The 19979-nt window shown below is 43.5% G+C and overlaps 2 protein-coding genes across 4 annotated transcripts in view; one reads left to right on the forward strand and one right to left on the reverse strand.

Annotated features, from left to right (window-relative positions):
• Positions 1-947: 947 nt before the first annotated feature.
• On the reverse strand, positions 948-18848 carry BROX (BRO1 domain and CAAX motif containing). Of its 2 annotated transcripts, none has more exons than XM_054999830.1 (13): positions 18428-18848; positions 13478-13619; positions 13232-13338; positions 11243-11339; positions 9485-9580; positions 8126-8198; positions 7155-7260; positions 6139-6228; positions 5607-5692; positions 5227-5308; positions 4208-4358; positions 2850-3009; positions 948-2456 (listed from the first exon to the last, which is right to left on the reverse strand). In XM_054999830.1, the coding sequence occupies exons 2-13, from the start codon at positions 13576-13578 to the stop codon at positions 2370-2372; spliced, it is 1236 nt and encodes a 411-aa protein (XP_054855805.1). In that variant the 5' UTR covers positions 13579-13619; positions 18428-18848; the 3' UTR covers positions 948-2369. The 2 variants fall into 2 exon arrangements, with proteins under 2 accessions (XP_054855805.1, XP_054855814.1); XM_054999839.1 differs by lacking the exon at positions 18428-18848 and adding an exon at positions 16973-17145.
• Positions 18849-19055: 207 nt separating this feature from the next.
• Positions 19056-19979, forward strand: part of AIDA (axin interactor, dorsalization associated) — a 36954-nt gene continuing 36030 nt past the window's right edge. For both annotated transcript variants that reach the window (XM_054980011.1, XM_054980020.1), the window contains exon 1: positions 19056-19337. In XM_054980011.1, coding sequence (XP_054835986.1) covers positions 19228-19337 — 110 coding nt within the window. In that variant the 5' untranslated portion in view covers positions 19056-19227. The remainder of the gene's footprint in view (positions 19338-19979) is intronic.

Genomic DNA, 19979 nt, shown 5'->3' on the forward strand with positions numbered 1-19979 from the left:
TTTCTGATAAAAGTAAACTACTGTGACTAGTATAGTCACTTTGCAAATATCTACTTCAGCTTTGTGTTAAATATATCCAACAGGTTAAATGTCTAAGTACTGACTACATGGGGGGGGAATCTCCTTAAAAACATCTCCCCGTAACTTCTAGCTATTCTGTATTCTATCCTGAAATTTAAAGCACAAAACTGTATAGCAGAAAAAACTGCAAAAAGAAAAGTATAAACCAAAAATAGTATAAACAGAAATGCAGCTACATTCCTGTCATGGTTGTTGTGGATTTTCCGGGCTGTATAGCCGTGGTCTTGGCATTGTAGTTCCTGACGTTTTGCCAGCAGCTGTGGCTGGCATCTTCAGAGGTGTAGCACCAAAAGACAGAGATCTCTCAGTGTCACAGTGTGGAAAAGATGTTGGCAGGTCATTTATATCTACTCAGGAGGGGTGGGGTTGAGCTGAGTCATCCTGTAAGAGTTTCCCAGGGTGTGGAATGCTAATGGAGGGAGGCTTCACTGTATCCTGAGGAGGTTCTTTTGCATATGGATTGGTGCTTGATGTGCTAATCTTCTCTGCAGGGCTATTGTCAGGTATAGAGTGTTTTGTTAGCCTGGTGTTTTTCAGGACTGGAAACCATGCTCTATGAATATGAATGGCTCTATGAATAGAGCATGGTTTCCAGTCCTGAAAAACACCAGGCTAACAAAACACTCTGTACCTGACAATAGCCCTGCAGAGAAGATTAGCACATCAAGCACCAATCCATATGCAAAAGAACCTCCTCAGGATACAGTGAAGCCTCCCTCCATTAGCATTCCACAGCCTGGAAAACGCTTACAGGATGACTCAGCCCAACCCCACCCCTCCTGAGTAGATATAAATGACCTGCCAACATCTTTTCCACACTGTGACCCTGAGAGATCTCTGTCTTTTGGTGCTACACCTCTGAAGATGCCAGCCACAGCTGCTGGCAAAACGTCAGGAACTACAATGCCAAGACCACGGCTATACAGCCCGGAAAATCCACAACCATCACTCTCCGGCCGTGAAAGCCTTCGACAATATACATTCTTGTCAGTTTCCCTGATGTCACTCTTTTGGATCTTCTAAAATTTGTTAATGTGCTCCACAATCCAACAGGTCTTTGAACGACATCAGCACATCCATGTTTGCTTTCTGGAGAGTCACAACCATCCTTCATACTCTCTTAGATGCATGATCTAGTCCTGCTGTTCCACATGGCCATCTGTTACTGGATTGCCCTTTTAAAGTGACATCACTACACACCTTTGGGTGTTTCTTCTTCTGGGCTTATGCAACACTTTTACATTACTTTTAGTCTTCACTACTTATTGTATCCGCTGTCATGTGACAAATCCAGGATACTGACATTCACAAGGGGTTTATATCCTGCAGCTGAAATTTGGTACGTCTCCCTCATTCTCTCCATAAATCTTACCAACTTTTCTACATTGCTCTGGCTAGCTAGTAACCCCTTTGATTCCTCTTTATATTTACTACATGCACAATAGCACCTGTAAATTCTCTTAACAGGGCACTTTTTTTGTCCCTGAGGGATCATTTCTTTAAACAGCAAACAACGTACTGCTTATCCAAGATGGTACAGACTTAATTAACAGTCCTTCTAGACAAGTTTTACATCTGCTGAGTTCTCATGAAAAACTGCATGAACGAGTCTCAACAGATGCCTTTATAATCATTCACTCTCTCTCAAACATTACTAGAATAACGGCTTGCATCAAATGAGAACCAGACTTCTTCCTCCCCTTCCTTCTGTAGCCCACGGGGCCCTAGAAATAGGTCTAAGCACAATGTAGGAGGGAGGAATTCGTGGAAATTAACCCCACTCCTTCTGTTGGCAGAAGCATCTTGCTAATAGCAGAACACAGTTGTTGGATACAAGCCAACATTTCCATCAATGGTCTTCAAGATCAAACACTACCTGAAAGCCCCTGTACTCTCTTTCGCTATAATTTCTTTACATCATTTATTAGCTTGATAGCTTAACTCTCCATGTTCTTAAGTATGTCTCTGGTATCCATCCCTTACATATTTCAATCAGTCTTGTTTTTCACAGCATCTTCCACAGCTTCCTCAGACTTCTTGTTTAGACTAAGTCACCTACAAAGAACTGAAGTGGGTATTTTCCATCCAGTTTTAATCACATTATTTCCAACAGCCTTTTGAAATGCAGCCACATACAGTCAATCCAGAAAGACAGTTATGAAACATGAAAAGCAGTGAATTCATTTTTAGGATGAAGGAGTCCAGAAGAATCAGCAAAGGGGGTGAACAATGGCACCCCAGAGTTTGCAAAATACAGGTACAAGGGATATTCAATGCACTTGTGGAGTTTACGAAATCTGGCACCCACTGTCTTTTTGAGGTTTTATATCTGGCTCTTTCAGAGGTTTCACTTCTTCCTCTGGCTTCGGTTTAGCCTGTAAATAATGAGAGAAAGTAGGGAAATGCATTATCAAATTACTCTGCCACTGGGTTATCACAAAGGGTTCAAAACACAGGTTTCAGCCACCCAAGTTTCAGAATCAATGGAATAGTTACTCATTACATTATTGTTTGCAAGAAATGGTGCAGAGGAAACTGCACAGGTAGACTATCATCTGCTATAAAGATGCACCTGCGCAAAGTGTATAACAGTCTTAACTAAGCTGTGCATTTAAAGTTTTGGCATTAGAGAAATCTTCTATGTAGACCTCTTTCAGAAGAAGGCAAAGATAACAAATGTACAAATCTTTCAGAGTCTTTAACAGTTAAACAAGTTAATGTAGAAGCAGAACTTCACAACACAAAACAGTAAGAATTACTGGTCTTACACCATCCTCCTTTGGCCTCTTGGTGAGATCAAATGCAGCAAGGGATTCTGGAGTCCACTGTGCATGCACAGCAGGGAATTCAAAAGGAATAGGCTCCACAAGACCATAGTTTGCCTTGAGTTCCAACTGAGGAGCCTCTGGGGGGATCTTCTGGAAATAACTGAAAAGAAACACCATATGGCAAGCGAGCTATGTCTTGCATAATTTAATTGTATGCACCTCTAAATTTTTGTATTATTTTCATAAATACAGCCAGGACCATAAGTCTACACATATAGCTGTACAGTACTTTCAGAATGCAAAGGCAGTGCTTGCTAGAGGTTCCAAGTCTATATACTAGAGGAGAAACCCCTTGTCCAGGATTCCTCCCCACACATATCCCACTTGCCTGTCAAAATAAAGCTTTGTTTAAAAGCCTGAGCTTTTGAATGAGAGTTCATAGTGTCATCTATTTTACTTTTTAATTAGCACTGACTAAACAATTCAGATGGTATTCTCACAATACCTCGTTCAGACAACAAATAAAGTCAACTCAGCTTCATAAAGCCTCCAGCTCCTCTGTCTGAGAGAAGTAAGCCTGGAGAAGCAGCCCCTGGCACAACTATTATTCTTCGCCAGCTGTCTCCCAGCCTGTCAAAGGGGTCTCCATCTACAGTGCTGTGTCACCTAGGTCTACACTGTCATAAATCAGTGAGGAGAATAGAACCAAGTCTTGCACTCACCTCCTGCAACCAAGTCTTACCATCTTTATTATGATCTCATTGAAACGGCATTGATTGCTTGGCTCTAGATTAATATGCTTCTGAGTTTCTATCAGTGGAACAGACATGAAGGGAGCCTTGACTCTCAGAGCTCACACTCTGAAACTCCAGTTTGTCTCTAAGGTGCTACTGGACCTGAATCTTGCTCTTCTACTACAATCCAACATGGCTACCTACCTGAAACTATCTGGAACAGAATCAAATGGGATCTGATAGGTTATACCTATACTCACAGTCTATTTCACAAACACATCTTAGAAGCATTTAGGAACAAAGCTTTCATAAGCGCCCTAGGCTGCTTGTTTCATCGCTGACGCTGTTCTAATCAGTCAACAAAGCAATGGCTTTGCCTTGGTTCATTCCTTACTAAGCAGAGAAAGTGGGAAGGAATTCAATCTTCTGCTAGCTTGTATCAATATATTATAATCCTAGATATAAAGAATGGTTGCCAGCAAAATGAAATCATCACATATACATTCACTTCTGTCACTGGCAGGTAATCCCCACTGAAATAATCAGGACCCCATACTTTGTTAAGCATGCTTAGGATTTAGCTAAATACACTTAAGTGAGTGACAAGTATAAAAATACACTCACATGAATCCATTTTCTCGCTGGCATTTTTCCAAGGTATTTTTCACCAGAGTTCCCAGTTTCCTGAAGAAGAGATGGCCCGAAGGTTTAGCTGTAGTTCCAGGACCTTTGGTTTCACCATATTCTTTGCACAACACTTCTGCCTTGGAAAAAACTTCACAAGAAAACAATACACAACACAGTTGAAGCTATTTTTAGCTATCCTCTTGCATATACCTTTTAATACATTTAGCACTTAGGTTTAATAATAACATTCAATTTATATACTGCCCTTCAGGACAACTCAATGCCCACTCAGAATGGTTTACAAAGTATGTTACTATTATCCCCACAACAAACACCCTGTGAGGTGGGTGGGGCTGAGAGAGCTCCTAGAAGCTGTGACTAACCCAGGGTCACCCAGCTGGCTTCAAATGGGGGGTGGGTGGGAAATCAAACACAGTTCTTCAGATTAGAGGCCTGTGCTCTTAACCACAACACCAAACTGAATATTATAGGCATGCATTTCGGAAATATTTATGTATTATACAAATCTTCTGCATACTATTATCTATGCACACACTTCTCATGCAGTGTTGCCAGTTTAACATCAACATGTACAATAAAAGATTTCCAATTTGGTCACTAGCAGAATGAGAGCATTTTAAAAGAAATCTTCTGGGCAGAAACCAGGCTACAACAGCAACATCACAAACTCCTCCATTTATATGATTAGTCTTTTCAACAGGACAACACATGGTCTCCTCCTTGCCATAGGAAAACTTGCCCCAGCAATCCATGGACTAACAAGGACCTTTTAAGACCAACTTTAAACTCTTACAGTGTGATCATATACAGAGTTACTCCAGCCTAAACCCACTGAAACCAACGAGCTTAGACTGGAGTAATTCTGCATAGGACTGCACTGTTGGATTCTCTGTACATTTGTCTTTATATCTCCAAATGTCACCATGGAATGTGTGCAAATCCAACAAAACTCTGATCTTTTCTGTGAGGTGGGGGCTGGTAAGCAGAACACTTACATTTTTCTGCCTCTTGCAGAGATCTTATTGCTTCTCCACATTTATCACTAGCCAGGAGGGTTTGGCCATGGTAGCAGTAAGCCTGGAGGGGGAAAGGATGTGTTAAATGCTTCTGGCATGCTGTGAGGAAAAATTAAAATTCTGCTTGCTTTGATCAGTGGGAGAAGCAGGCAAGTGGGTAGGCAGAGGGCACAGGGGTGGCAACATCTCCCACCACTTCAGTACTGTTACAGATAAAGGGAAATTTTCCCAAGAAAATGAATTTTGCAACATATACTAGGTAACCCAAACAAAAAAATAAGTCTCCAGAAAAGAATGGTTAAAAATAAGACCTAGCAGGTTGATGGGCATTTGACTGAAAAGTCTTTTCCAAGACTTACATAGGCCATATAGAAACAGGACTTCAAATGAAGGTATTTTCGCCACTTAATTGTGTATGTTGGATCCAGACTTGATAATGTTTGATCTGGAATGAGAAGACAGTATTATTATTACAACAGTAGTTTGTTCACGAACCCTTGTGATTAGATTTCCGATAACTATTTTATTTGTCCTACTCTCATGGTAGTGACAAAGTAATTTTGTACTAAAATCCCACTTTAACATTACTGCATGTTTTGTGCTGAATGCACTTCTGTAAGATACTTAGCCACAACTGTGCTAAGATACTGCCACAAAAGAGCTAAGTGCTCGATTCATATTTGGTTCTAATCAAAATTATGTTTCACCTTTCTCATATTGTAGGAATTCTATTTCAAGGGATCAGTGCCAACACAAGCCAAGCTTCATCCCAGCTAAAACAGAAGGCCATAAAATCTCTCTATTGTCCATGGTGTTTCTTCCATCTTTAAGATTCTAGAGAGTAACTACCAATTTTCATTCTAAATTGAATTATCAATGTTAGCTACATACCTGCTTTTTGGTAGAAATTGGCTGTTTCATAGGACAGAGCAGCTATCAGACTGGGGGCGTGTTTCAGCTCAATAGCTCGGGCAATTGTCACTAAGACAAAAATTAAATGTCATTTTAAACATCAACTCTGGTTACACATTGAACAGCTGAAATATAGAAGATAAAGTTGTCACACGAGTCATTTTACTTTTTATTTATGTAAATTTATAGTTTGCCTTTCTCACTAAGACTCAAGGCAGATTACACAGCATATGTCAATACAATCAATGGCTGAGACATTCAATAAACAGTACAATAGGGAATGGTTTGTAGAAATTTGAAAACAATCAGAAATCTGATAGAGCTGAAACAAAACAAGCCATTTGACACAACATATTAAATAATGCAGAAACTATCTAGTAGACCAAATTTACAGCAACGGATAATACAGTATAGTCTACAATCTCTATCCCTTTAAACAAATAATCTCTCTGAACCATTTCCTTACAGCACAGCTCTATTATCTGTGTAAAAAAAAAACCCTCCTGAGTTTTCCATAGTTTCCTAACCTCTTCAGGCAGGCCATTCCATAAGGTAGAGGCCACCACAAAGAATGTGCATGTATGGTCAGGTGTTAACTCTGCCTGTTTGCAAGGTGGTACCTGTGGAAGTCCTGGTTCAGATCAGCGAAGCTACCATGCTGGGACATAGAGAGAAAGGCAGTCCTATAGATATGAGGGACCAGGGCAAGCTACACTTAATTGAAATATTCCTTGATTAAAAAGAACACTCTGAGGCTACAAAGAGACTTTCTATTGAAGAAATATCATCATTTCCCAATCTTTCAAATTCCCTGTAGCTGATGGATTTTTCTATTAAACATCACCTACTAACAGCATTATTCATACTGGAATGTACATGGATAAAAAAAACATTTGCTGCATATCACATTCTACCCTGGAACATGACTAGCTCAGGAACTTCGGGGGGGGGGGGGGGAGAGAGAGCGAGAGAGAGAGAGAAAAGCATATGAATACCTTCTTGTGCTTCAGCTTGACACTGGATGGTGAAGGAGTCGATAAGCCTAGCTTCTAAATCTCGTCCCTTTTCTACTGGAGTGATCAGTTTAGGGATGTGGCTTTCCTGAACAAAAAACAGTAAAGCTTTGTGTTCTTTTGAAAGATAAAAATGTTTAACACTGCTTTCAGCTTTATGAGTATAACCAGTAGGTGAAATGGCAAAAGAGTTAGAAGACTGGACCATACAGGCCTTCTACACCTCCAGGAAAAGGTGAGCATTTGCTTTCTGCTACCACTGGGTACACTAGACCAGATGCATTTGAGACTTTGAGCCCAAACCAACATTCAGAAGAACATGTAGCACAGGTGTTCAACTGCTTGCTTGAATAAACTTCCTCATCAAGGGCTCTGTCTGGGGAAATGTTATAGCATGTTAGGGAAAAAGTTTCCACACACAACTTATTTACTTCATTTATACACCACTTTTCTCCCCAATGAGAACTTCAAGTGGCCTACAGCCTTCTTGCCTTCTCCATTTTATCCTCACAACATCCTAGTGAGGGATGAGACTAGCCCAAAGTCACCCAGGAAGCTGCCATGGCAGAATGGAAATGTGAAATTGGGTCTCTTAGAGCCTTAATACTCTAAATACTACACCATGCTGGCTCGCAATCTGACAATGAACACATTCCAAACAAGCAATTTTCCCATATGCAGTCTGTTGTGGTTCCATGCCATGAAGGTTTTGTACCTCCTGAATATCTGAAGCAGATCTCAGTATTCTAAATTACTCTTTTAAAACTTACTGATATGAATATTGTGTTAAAAAGAAAAAACAAAACTCAAAACAAGCAAATACTACCCACTCATGCTTAAAGTAAACCAACGGCATAAGAAAAGCTGTACAGAATATGAAGGAAAGAGCGAATACGAAGTCTTCATAGAGGCTAATGTTAATAAGTAATATTTTTAAATGAAAAGTGCTCTACCTTTAAGTGTTTAAAAATCCCAGCTGCCATTTTCAAACTTCGGTGGACATCTTTTGCTTCATCTTCTGTTATGCTAAAGGATTGGCAGTTTATTAGCAGAACTCTCCCACAAAAATTAAGCATCACATGGAAGTCTTTGTATTTAATGCTATCAAATTAACCAGGATTCTCATATAAAGTTCTGTTTTAAAGCCAGCTGCTATTTCAACCTATTTTTAAGGCACAGGACAGAACAGCAAGGGGCAGGGGCACAGTCTTAAATATTTATAGCAGCTTAGCAATTCAGAAGCAACTCCAACAAGTATGTAGATCGCCCCATACATCCTTTGGATCCTAGCCTAGGAAGCAAGACCACCAGCATTGCCCTCAAAGACAATCAGAAAGGGCTATTTAGCTAGATAGTGCTATAACACAACTGAAAAAAAAAACTAGATGAAAGGAGTCCAAGGTTGTGGTCCTGTGTGTATTTCCTACAGAGTAAGTCTGACTGGGATCAATGGGGCTTATTTCTGAATAGATACAAATAGGATCAAACTAGTTGTTGCTTGGAGCTAAGAAATGTGCTGGTTTGAATCCTGCTACTGCCATGAGCTCAGTAGGTGGTCTTTGGAAAGCCACTTCTCTCAACCCCAGCTCTCCAGCTGTATAGTGGGGATGATAATAACACTGACTTTTAGGGGTGTGCACCTGAAAAAGATTTGTGTTTCCTGCTTCGGGTTTACCTGAAGCTCAAAGCAACACTTTTCTTGACGGTTGTTGTGGGTTTTTCGGGCTGTATTGCCGTGGTCTTGGCATTGTAGTTCCTGACGTTTCGCCAACAGCTGTGGCTGGCATCTTCAGAGGTGTAGCACCAAAAGTCTTTTGGTGCTACACCTCTGAAGATGCCAGCCACAGCTGCTGGCGAAACGTCAGGAACTACAATGCCAAGACCACAGCAATACAGCCCGAAAAACCCACAACAACCATCGTTCTCCGGCCGTGAAAGCCTTTGACAATACACTTTTCTTGACGCTTGCAAGCGGCAAAAAGTGTTGTTTTCAACTGGCTTCCCACCCCGCCGCCTTTTTTACCTGACGAGAGGGGGGAGGAGGGGGTTGTAGTGACCCTCCCATTTAGCAAACAGCTAAGTTCAAAGTCATATTGTCCTGTGGACCCAAATACACTGAAATTGTTAACTTGCCCATAGGAATGCAGAGATGCAGATTTTGTTGCACAAACCACCACAATAGAGTGGTAAACGTTCTGCCAGTGAAAAAGCCACTTCAGCTGGTGGAAGGTTTTGCACTTAGCCGAACAGAACAGTTAGGATCCAATTCTTAGTAATAATGTAACAGTGCATACTCAAGTGACAATACTTACTCTTCTTTCCCCGCCAGCCTGGATGCATACTTAGTGTACCACAAAGCCACATTAAATCCCATGGAAACAAGCTCAAATACAGCATCTTGCTGGGCACTAAGGAGGGGATAAACCAAGCCAATCATGTGATTTTCTGCACCACAAATAACATTTCTTTTTCTAAACTACAACATACTGCAAATATTCAGACCATATTTTAGAGTTACTAAACAAAACAGCTTGTGTTTCTTCTACTCCCCTTCATTGTCCTCTTCCACATCATGTGAAAACAAAAATTGTCTCATCAGAAACAATTCTTACTTTGTTTTAGTTCAGCCTAAGAAGGGCTGAAACACAAGACAGTCTCTGTTAACTCCTTCTCAACCATCCCAAATACTGAAGGCACAAAAGTAGAAATCAGCCGTATTACTACAGAACTTCTAAAGTCTCCCAGTTACTGCTACTGAGAATATAACAGTTGCAACATTTCTAGATACCAGCAAGCTGTCTAATCAGTGTTTTTGTTTCTTAATTCATATTCATGGCAGCGTTCAGCACTTCTTTCTCTCTCTTTATTATGTAAGCTCACAAAGAGACCCACAATGACTATATAGTGCAAATTGAGCAATTTTCCATAAGAACTTGAAAACAACCTGCTCGATCAGACTATGGGTGTAGCATCAACAATGGTCAGTCACATTAACTCCAGGAAGTTCAGAAGCAGGGCATGAAACTAACCACCTTTTCCTCCTGGCATTCAGAAGCTTCTGAACCTGGAGATTCTACTTAGATCTCTCAATGGTGTTGTAAGCCTGATATCTCTATCTCTATATAAAAACATAAGATATATTTATTTTACACAGGGTTGAAACCAGCCAGCTTTTTCACTTCTCTCGCTCCCCTCTTTATTACAGCCATCCATCATGCATGGCCGTTGTCTGTGGAGGTTCTGTGATCCCCAGCATGGCCTTGTTGGTGATCAATGGGGAACCGGCCCCCCTCACATTTTCACCAGTGTAAAAGCTGATGGTATCCAACACATAATCTAAATGCTTTCTAAAATTCAAGACTTCATAGACAGTTTTGGTTAAAGATCAATTAGGAAGAATTAAAAGAGTTATGTGAAGATAACAAGGAAAAGTCATAGATACTTGACACAGGTAGCCGACAGAAGCAAGGAAACCACAAAGAAGCTGTTCAGGGAACCAAAGCTTTGCTAAAAGTTAAGTTTCAGAATATCTCTGGCAATCACAAGGACTAGAAATAAGGAAGATAAAGCAGACAGCCAGAATAATGGAATCTGATAACAAACTGAGTGCTTGTGTAGACTCTAAATGTACTGGTCCATATTATCCTCACTGTGTTCAGCTCTCGTTGACTGTTCTAGAAGTTGTTTCTGAAGCTGCAGGTCTAGTTGTACTTGAATTTTGTAGAACATAGTTTTAAGTCAACACGTACAAGATCAAACTGCACTTTTTTTTTTTTTGCTCCTGAGCAACATTTAAACTCAGTGAGATCCACTTTTTTATGAAAAGTAAATTTCGGCAGGAGTAACAGTTTGTTGCAGCAAAGCCCAAACAGGCTAATTTATGCTCACACAAATGAACTGAGAACAAGGGGTGTTCAATCTTAAATAACTAGTCTACCCCCTACTGATTGCCTGGAGATCTCTTAAGTTGCTAGTGGTGTAATTCTATGCAGAGTTGCTCCAGAGTTGCTTCATTGGAGTAAATCTGCATAAGACTGTTATAAGCACTGGAGCTCACACTGCCTCCATACCTTGGTACTTGTCCTTGTAAGGTATCTGTCCACTTAAAATTCTGAACGTATCTCAACTTGCTGTCCTGTGAAGAGTCATCAAGTGAAACTATGAAACCTGTTAATAAAATTAAAGAATTGTCATAATTCCTCTGTGAATCAAAGAGTTTCAAAATGATCCTTAACATTTCTTTATGTCTTGCTACTATAGATATACGGCACATGAAATAATCTTGTTCCTGACTTGCCGCTATAGTTTCAAGGCTCTAAACCAGTGATACTCAATGACTTTGGAGCCACATGTGGCTCTTCTCAGCACAGGTCTCCATTGTGGCACCTTTCTCATGTTTCGAAGAAGTGGGCAAGTCTCTTGCCCATTAGGGCTTGTGGTTGGCAGGTGGTTTTCATCCTGAGACAGCTGCCCCAGAAGAATGGGCCTGCAAGCCTTCCTGAGGTGCAAACCTCATGCCAGCGTTGGAAGTAAATTAGGCTCTTTTGGTTGACAATATTTGTGAATGTAGCCTTCTGTGAACCAGAGTGAGTACCACTGCTCTAAGCCTTGACATACAATTTAGCACAAGCAAAAAAAGTAATACTGTTAATATTTATATTCACTTGATATTAAAAATATTATTTATTTATAGTCTGCCTTTCTCACTAAGATCCAAGGTGGATTACACATTGCAAGTGAATACAATATAATCAATAGGCAAGACGTTCACTGAGCAAAATGCAGTATGATCAACAATTAGGACATTCAATGAAAACAAATACAATAGAATGTAGTAGCAACACCTTCCCTACAAACAAAACCGCTCCAAAGGCCCACTCCTCTAATGGTTTCTCTGGGCTTTTATAACATGTAAAAATTCCTGCTAAATTGAAGAGATTACTGGAAAGCTGACAAATTTGCATTCTGTATCCCAAACAACTCAAGACAAAGAATCTGAAACAATCAGGGCTCATTTGGAGGGGGAATGCGCCGGAACAGCGTTCCTGTAAAGCTGAAAAGAGGTCACGTGGGTTTTGGCCCAGCCCACGTAATTCCTTTTCCTCCCCTCTGCCTCCCTTCCAAAGGAGGGTAAGCGGCTTCAGTTCATTCTGCTGCTTTATTTTCATTCGTGACTTGGGAGTGAGTGAGTGCAAGTAAGGCTACTGGGCCTGGATCTCCAAAGGAGGGTAAGCTGCTTCAGTTCATTCTGCTGCTTTATTTTCATTTGTGACTCGTGAGTGAGTGTGTCCGTGCAAGTAGGGCTGCTGGGGCTGTCTCTCCAGAGGAAGTCATTCTGCTTTATTTTCAGGAAATACCTGGAGATTTTTGGGGAAAGAGGCCTGAGGGGTGGGTGTTGCCTTCTGACACACTTCCGGTGATGTCAGGGGGTGTGGCAAATGCTAATGAGTTATACTAACGAGTTCCTGCAGTTCTTTTTCTATGAAATTACCCCTGGAAACAATAAAGTAACTGGCTTGGGCAACAATATACTCATCGTAATGAGTCACAAAAGTGAACAGGGTCCTTCAAATGTGGGTTTTAAAAATAAAATATAAAAAATAGAGATGGGGTAATCAATCAATGAGGTAATAAAAGTCTATATAACCGAGTTAAATGCAGTCAGTGGAACTTGAGGCAATGGAAGATGACAAATGACAATGGAAAAAGCAGCAGTTCTTTGATTATTATTATTCAGAATACCATAGATAAGGGTATCAGCACATCTCTATAACTATGCAGAGTTCAATAGGGAATGAGTATATAGACTTAACAGATATTTTTTTTGTTTCTATGTCAAGCACACCAGGTTAGCTAGATCAATTTCTTGCTCTATGAGACACCTTCCTTCCTCCTCCAATTTACCATTCTATTTTATTTACTGTAAGTTCTTTATGAGCTGAGCAAAGAAAATCTATGCTTTAAAGCACCAGTGTCAGAGATTAAAAAGTTTCTTTCTGTACGCCAATTTTATTTACAGAACCTATTAACAAAATACACCAACTGGTCTGCTTGCTTACCTTTCAAGAGCGAAAAATAAGAATCAGCTGAATTTTTCATCATATCTGGATTACAATTCAAATCTGTAAAAAGTTCCAGGAGATGTGTTCTTGATGTCCTTAAATCACTATATAAAACAAAAATAACAACATTCATTTTTCAAACAGACTTCAGAGTTTCAACAGCATTGCATGGGTAAAAATGCATGTTCTATATCAAGATTCATAGTGGGTTTTGAAAACCCTTCAAAATTCAGAACCACTTACTTGCATATCTTTGTTGCAGCAGGAGTGGTGGCTACCCCATAGTAATTAAATGAGACAGGAGCCGTAGCCTTTAAAGGATTTCGATGAAACCAGTGAGTCATTTTTCTTAAGTACTTTCTTCACAGTAAGAGCTTTAGAAAGCCTAAAGTAAGAAAGAAGTAATGTGTTAAGGGCTAGATCCTACATTAGTGCAAACAGAAAATGCTTGTGGAAGTGCATCTTTCCCTGCCTTTCCCCAACTTGCCCCCCAATCCCTCTGGTGATGATTGTGTAACCCTCATAAACATACACGGCAGCATAGAAGGCTCAAGAGATGGAACTGGGGGGAAAACTCTTCTTGCCATCCTTCTACTGGCGGACTAAGAAGAGTAAGCTTTCTCCTTATGCAAGAGGGAGGTGGGGGCAATTTTGATCAATTTGCCTCTCTTCTCTTCCCCCCCACCCATACATTTTTTGTTTGAAGGTCCCCTGATATTCAGCAGAAGGTGGTCAGCACACATAGCAGACTACTAAGGGAAGGTTCATGCTCACAACATCTTTCTCCTTGTACAGTTTATTTCATGTACAAAAACACATACACCACTTTTACAAAAAAGATGTTGGCCATTGTACATAAATGATGTTGCATTTTTATGCACCTGCCTTCTTAAAAGGATATAAAAATATCCATCACTCTTCATTTCACAAAAAGACTAAGAAAATTATTATATATTTAAAAAACAGTGTTTGTCTCAGTTAACTACACTGAGACCCTGCTATATTACAGGACTGAGTGAGATAGTATATTTGCAAGCCTAAGTTATCTCCTAAACTGGATTTATGTGAGGGGAAATTCACCTGTGTCCCCACAAAGGGAAGCCCCAATGCAGCTTAGCACCCCAATAAGACCAAAACAGAAATGCTGGCAAAAAAAATTGAAGCAAAAGAACTCAAATAAACGGATGCACTGTGGGTGATTCTGTCAGAGTGCATGCCATGCAAGGCATGACCCTGCCACACATATATCCTTTACAAACAAGTCACCAAAATGTTTGTTTAAAATACCAAAACACTTCTACAAAAGTAAACCATCTACTCACTGTAAGATTGGCAGGTCATATAGTCTATGAAGAGTACATTTAACACTTGTCTGGCGCCTCTTATCTCATATACTTACTAAGAAGGATATATCCGAGAAACAATAGAGTGCTGGAGAATAAATCATGGCACTTCCAAAACACTCTCTTCTTCTTATCTTTGTCTAAGTTGCATTTCTACAAGGCCAGAAAAATGAAAGTTGGGGAAGAGGGCAAAAGGCAGGGAGCAGCCAAGGCTCGTCCCATGATTTTGAGAGACCCAAACTTAAAAAAAGCAAAAAGGCTAAAAACGATATAGATATTTTTTAAAATCCCATAACACTTTACTAGGGCAATTGTTTTAGAATGAGTACAAAGACTCCATGTTTCTGTAATCTCTTTTTAGAGGTCCAAAGTGCATGGCTGTCATTCATGGCTGCATCAACTAGGTTTGCTACTCAGGATTTCTATCAAAAGACCCATTATTAACTGCTCTCTGAATGTGTGAGGTCATTATAGCTTAAATTACCAATTCATGGTGGCTGTAGTAAACATAATTACGCTTTAGTGCTAGAGATAATATTTTGATACAATTAGTTCAACTTGGCCATTTAGAGAAGGTAAATATTCTTAATTCATGCTGACATTTTCGTTAATGGTAAAAAGATGCCTTTTAAACTTTTCAGAACCAAGTTATAACCTTTTCAGTAGTTTGGCCCACTTTTTTTTAAAAAAAAAATGAAAGCACCATTGTGTCTACAGCTTCTTTCTAAAAAAGACTAATGATCCATTTTGCCCACTTGGAGGAAGATTGTATAGCTCCTGGAGGAAGGGAGTATATAAAGCTGATTGTTCAAAGTATAGCTATAACTACCATAATCACAATCTATTTAGTATATGTGTGTAGGGGTGTGCACTTTGGGTTTCTGATTCGGGTTTTTAACCCACATCGGGCCTGATTAGGAAAGATTCAGTAGTTCCAAATCGGCCCCAGCATTGCTGAGCAGATTCAGAAATACTGAAGTAAAGCTTTCCGAAGCACTTTGAAATGCTTCGGGTAGAGTGGCAGTAGCCGCCACACTATTTTCTTGCTGTTTCTTTTTTGAAATGCTGCAGGGATTTAAATTGGAGACTTGCCTTTTAGCCAGCTTCCATTTTGCCCTGGCTTAGAAAGACATTGAGACTGGTGCCTGCTTCCTGCTGGCTTACCTCTGTCTCTGTGGTAGTCTGGGCAGTTGGGCTGGCCTGCCTGGGACATCTGGATTCTGGACTAGACTGCATGGATTCCCTCTGCTGCTGGTGATTCAACTGCTGGACCTACTGTGCTTCTTGACCTGACTTGACCTGTCCCTAGAGACTAGTAGGAGAGTCACTAGACTTGCAGGGTTCTTTTCTTTTTGGGGGGAGGGGGTTGGTTGTCTTGTTGGGTAGGGGGGCTTGCTTAGCTTGAGTGGAAGGCCTTGCTTTGCTTGAGTGGGGGTTCCTCTACACACAGCAAAAACCTTTAACAAGCAAACAATAGATAATAAAGAAGGGCGAAGGATAGGGGCACCTTCTTTGAGGGGCCATAGACCCCCCCCCCGAAGTCCAATCTTTCTGAAACTTGGGTGGTTGTGAAAAGAGAGTTAGGAGAAGGTCCCCACCAACTTTAGTATGATTAGGTAAGAAAAGCCCTCCTCAGGCCCTCGGAAAGCCGGGAATGACATTTCCCATTAGAAACAATGGGTGAATGATTCCTAATCATACTGAAGCAGTTTAAATACTCAAATCCTGAAGCGGCTTGCTGCTTCAGGATTCAGGTTTTTCCTAATCTTTTTCCTGCATTGGGAAACCCAAAGTGGGAAACCTGAATCTGGGGAGCTGTGTCCAGAGGAGGCAAGATGAACATAATAAAACTGCTTTAAACCTCTCGAAATTATGCTTAAGACTACCACCACAAAACATTCCTATACTCTGTGTAGCAGAAACCCGTGGCCTTAGGAATTGCCAGAACGCGAGCCATAGCTCGACCGGAACCCCCAAGGCGAAGCTTCAGACCTCTCACCGCGGACTCTTGGCCCCAGGCCTCTCTTTACAGCTATAGGCCTCAGCCCAGCTCCCTCCGGGGAAAGAGTCAGCGCTGTTTACCGTCCTCTAAGCGAGCAGCACCTCCTGCTTGGTGGGAGGAAAAAGGCCCTGAAGAGGCCAAGCCGCTCCGCTTCCGTATGGCTCTCCAGGCTGGGCTCCAAATGGCCGCGCCGCGACAGCTGAAGGAACAATCGTTACTAGCCGTCCGAGGATGCACGGATTCCTCCCAGCTGGATCGCAGCCTTCCGGCTCAGCCCTCTCCGCTGAACACGGTGCCCGAGGCCCGCAGCCTAAGCTTGTCCACACTTAACTTGGGAAGAAAGATCTACCAATTCCAATGGGACCAACGCCCAACTAATCGTGCACAAATCACCTCAGCTCAACTTTCCACTGCTACCCCCTCTTCTCCGGGACAAGTTTTCCCTCTCCCGTTTTTGCAGATGCTTCATGGAGGGGAGGAGGGTGCGCCGCTGCCCCCAAAGACGAGGGAGTGGGAAGCCTGACTCCATCCACGGCATTGCAAACCGATTGAGGGCTGCCAAAATCGGAGTCGGGGCTCAGTCCTCCAACTCCAAAGCGGGAGTCATTGCATAGGACGAAAAGTTTGCAGCCCAGGCCGCCCTTTCTTTAAAGTAGTCCCAGACTCTCAGCAGAAGTCGGGAATGTTAATAAAACACTAGCGATAGGGGGAAACGGGCGGGGCTTATTGTTCGTCATCGCCCTCCGAGGGTGGCGGGCTGGGATCACTCGAAATGAAGCTGTCATCCTCATCAGAGAGCACCGGAATTTACATCCGAGAAAGCACGAACCGGTTCCAGTGATGCCTTAGCTGGTCCCTATGGTGGTGACTGAAGGCGCTGTGCTCACAGCCAGCGTCATGACTCATCGTTCGGGGCTGCAACTGTAAGCCCGTTTCGAGAAACCTCATGGAACTCCATGGGAATGACGTCCACGTAAATACGGTTAGGATCGGAGATCCAAAGCTCTTGCCAGATGGGATTTCTCTCTTCCTCTCTTAATAAGTCCACCTCCACCAGCACCTTGACCTCTGAATTACTGTTGGTTGCAATCGGGCTCTGAATCGGCTGAGTAACAACACATTGAGGGCACCTTCCCGGGGATAGTCATTAGAACAACCCCCCACCCCAGGTTAGAGGCTTTCTTCTGCATCTTTGTGATCTGTGAAGGATCTGCCTACGGGCACCTCATCATCGCTGTGATTTTATCCGGAAAGAGAAACATTGTCAGGAAGGGTTTTTTTTGTTTGTTCTAAAGGAGGTTATAGGAGCCATAATGGGCAAATTACAAAGCAATCCCTGGGAGAAGAAAGTCAGGAGAGCCACGACAATTCCAAGGGAAGCGGCGCGACCACTCCTGCTCTGTGGATATCAGTTCCATTTGCTTTAACGGCTGTACTTCAAACAAATAAACAATGGGCTTGTAGCCTACGGGATTCTAGCAACAGACAGGAGGCAGGTGGCAGCCTGCCTAATCGTCTGGGCAAGCACATGGCTTTAGGGGTTGGGGGAGCTGTAAACACCGCCGGACTATGGACCAGCTATTTGAGAAGCACAGCGGTCACATACACCCGAGACTGGCCAGAAGAAGGACTTTACCCACGGGGCGGCCCTCCGCCCCGATGCACCCATTCCGTGAAAAGGCTGGAGCTCCGAAAACCTCCTTTTCAAAGCGACTTAGGGCGCCCGGGACAGGGGCTGCCCACCGAACTCCGCGGTACAGAGACTGGGCGGCAGCGGCGGAAACAAAGGAGGTGCGCCCCCCTTCAGCTCTGAGGCGACGTTTAAGGCAACATCCAGCTGCCGCTTACCTGAGACGGCGGGGGGCCCTCCCCCCAGAGACCCCCAAGGCGGCGCAGGAGCGCGACGACTAAACTCCCCCTTCAGCGAGGACAGAGGCTCGCTCGGGCAGCAGCAAACCGAGGAGGAAGCCGGGGCAGTTCCGGCAGCAGCGGGTCACGTGGCCTCATCGCAAGGCCCAGGGAGAGGCAACGAGGCGGAAGTGTTTCGGCCAGTCATAGGGATGGAACCAGCCATTGCCTCGGTAGCAATGGCGCTTGGGATGGAAAAACTCGCTCCTTTACGGCAGCGTTAAGCCGCAAATCCTGATGGCAATGAGTAGGAAACAGCGATGAAAACACCCGACGTGAGGAGCTCCGACTTTAGAAATCTTCCACCCTGCAACTTTGTCGGTCTCTAATGTGCCAGAGGACTCAGATCGTGCTTCACAGAAATATCCCTCACTTCCTGTTTTGTTCTGAAAACAGGCGGGGCCAGAGCGTGACGCCCAATAGGGGAGCCGCTCCGCCTCGATCTCTATGGCGCTTGCTCTCCAGTTTCACCCTCTCGGGGATCCGAAGCGTTACTATAGTTTCCCTGAGCTTGCGAAGACGTGGGGGGCGGACCGTGCGCAACCTAACTTGATCCTCTGGAGGCAGGGCGGGGTGCCTAGAGGCGGCCGTCGGGGTTGGTTGCGCTGGCAGATGGGCTTGGCCGGTGGCTGGCGGCGCCGTTGCTGCTGGGCTGGACGGAGCGGGGGTTGCCCGGCGCGAGCCCTCGCCCCTCTCCTCCCCCTCCGCGGCGAACATGGTGCGCTAGCGGCGCTGGGACCATGTCGGAAGCCGCTCGGAGCCACCTGCAGCGCTGGGGCGCCAGTTTCAGGAAGGGGACCGACTTCGACTCTTGGGGGCAGCTGGTGGAGGCGATAGATGAGTATCAGATGTGAGTGCGGGCGGGCGCGCGGGCGGCGGCCGGGGCGCCCAGGGCCGGGCTGATAGCTGGCTGAGGGGAAGTGGCAGGGGCCTGGGGCGGAGCGAGGGGTTGAGGAGCGGCTGGGGGCGCGCGGCGGGGGGGCGGGGGCGGAGCCTGGGGGGCGACCCCGGGTGTGGCGGAGGGATGAGGCGCCAAGGCTGCAGGCGCTTGGGATCTTCTCAACTGGTTTCTCTGTAGCGACTCCCGCCTTGCTCCCTTTTTCTCTGGCGAATGTCAGAGCACCGGTGTAATCGCTTTACAGACCTCTATATCTGATGGAGCGAGTCCCGGCTCACGACAGCTTATGCGGGGATAAATGTCGCGGAGTCTTTAAGGTATCCCTGGACTCTTTTTTGGGGGTGTAGCTGGTGTGGGGGAGCCCCGACGAGGGCTCTGGAGGTTGGCAACGCCCGACTCCGGGGTCCTGGCAGCTCAGGAGGGGCGGCCGTATCTTTGGCGCTAACGACATAGACGGTCCAGGAGTGGGGAGGGTCCAGTATCTGAAGAAGGGAGCTTTGACTCTTGAAAGCTTACACCCTGTTGGTTTCTGAAGTGCTGCTAGATTCTTGCGTGTAGTTCCTTTTTATATGCCTTGTAGATAAATATATTCAT

The sequence above is a fragment of the Eublepharis macularius genome, chromosome 1 (genome assembly GCF_028583425.1).
Source record: "Eublepharis macularius isolate TG4126 chromosome 1, MPM_Emac_v1.0, whole genome shotgun sequence".
Taxonomy (NCBI): Eukaryota; Metazoa; Chordata; class Lepidosauria; order Squamata; family Eublepharidae; genus Eublepharis; species Eublepharis macularius.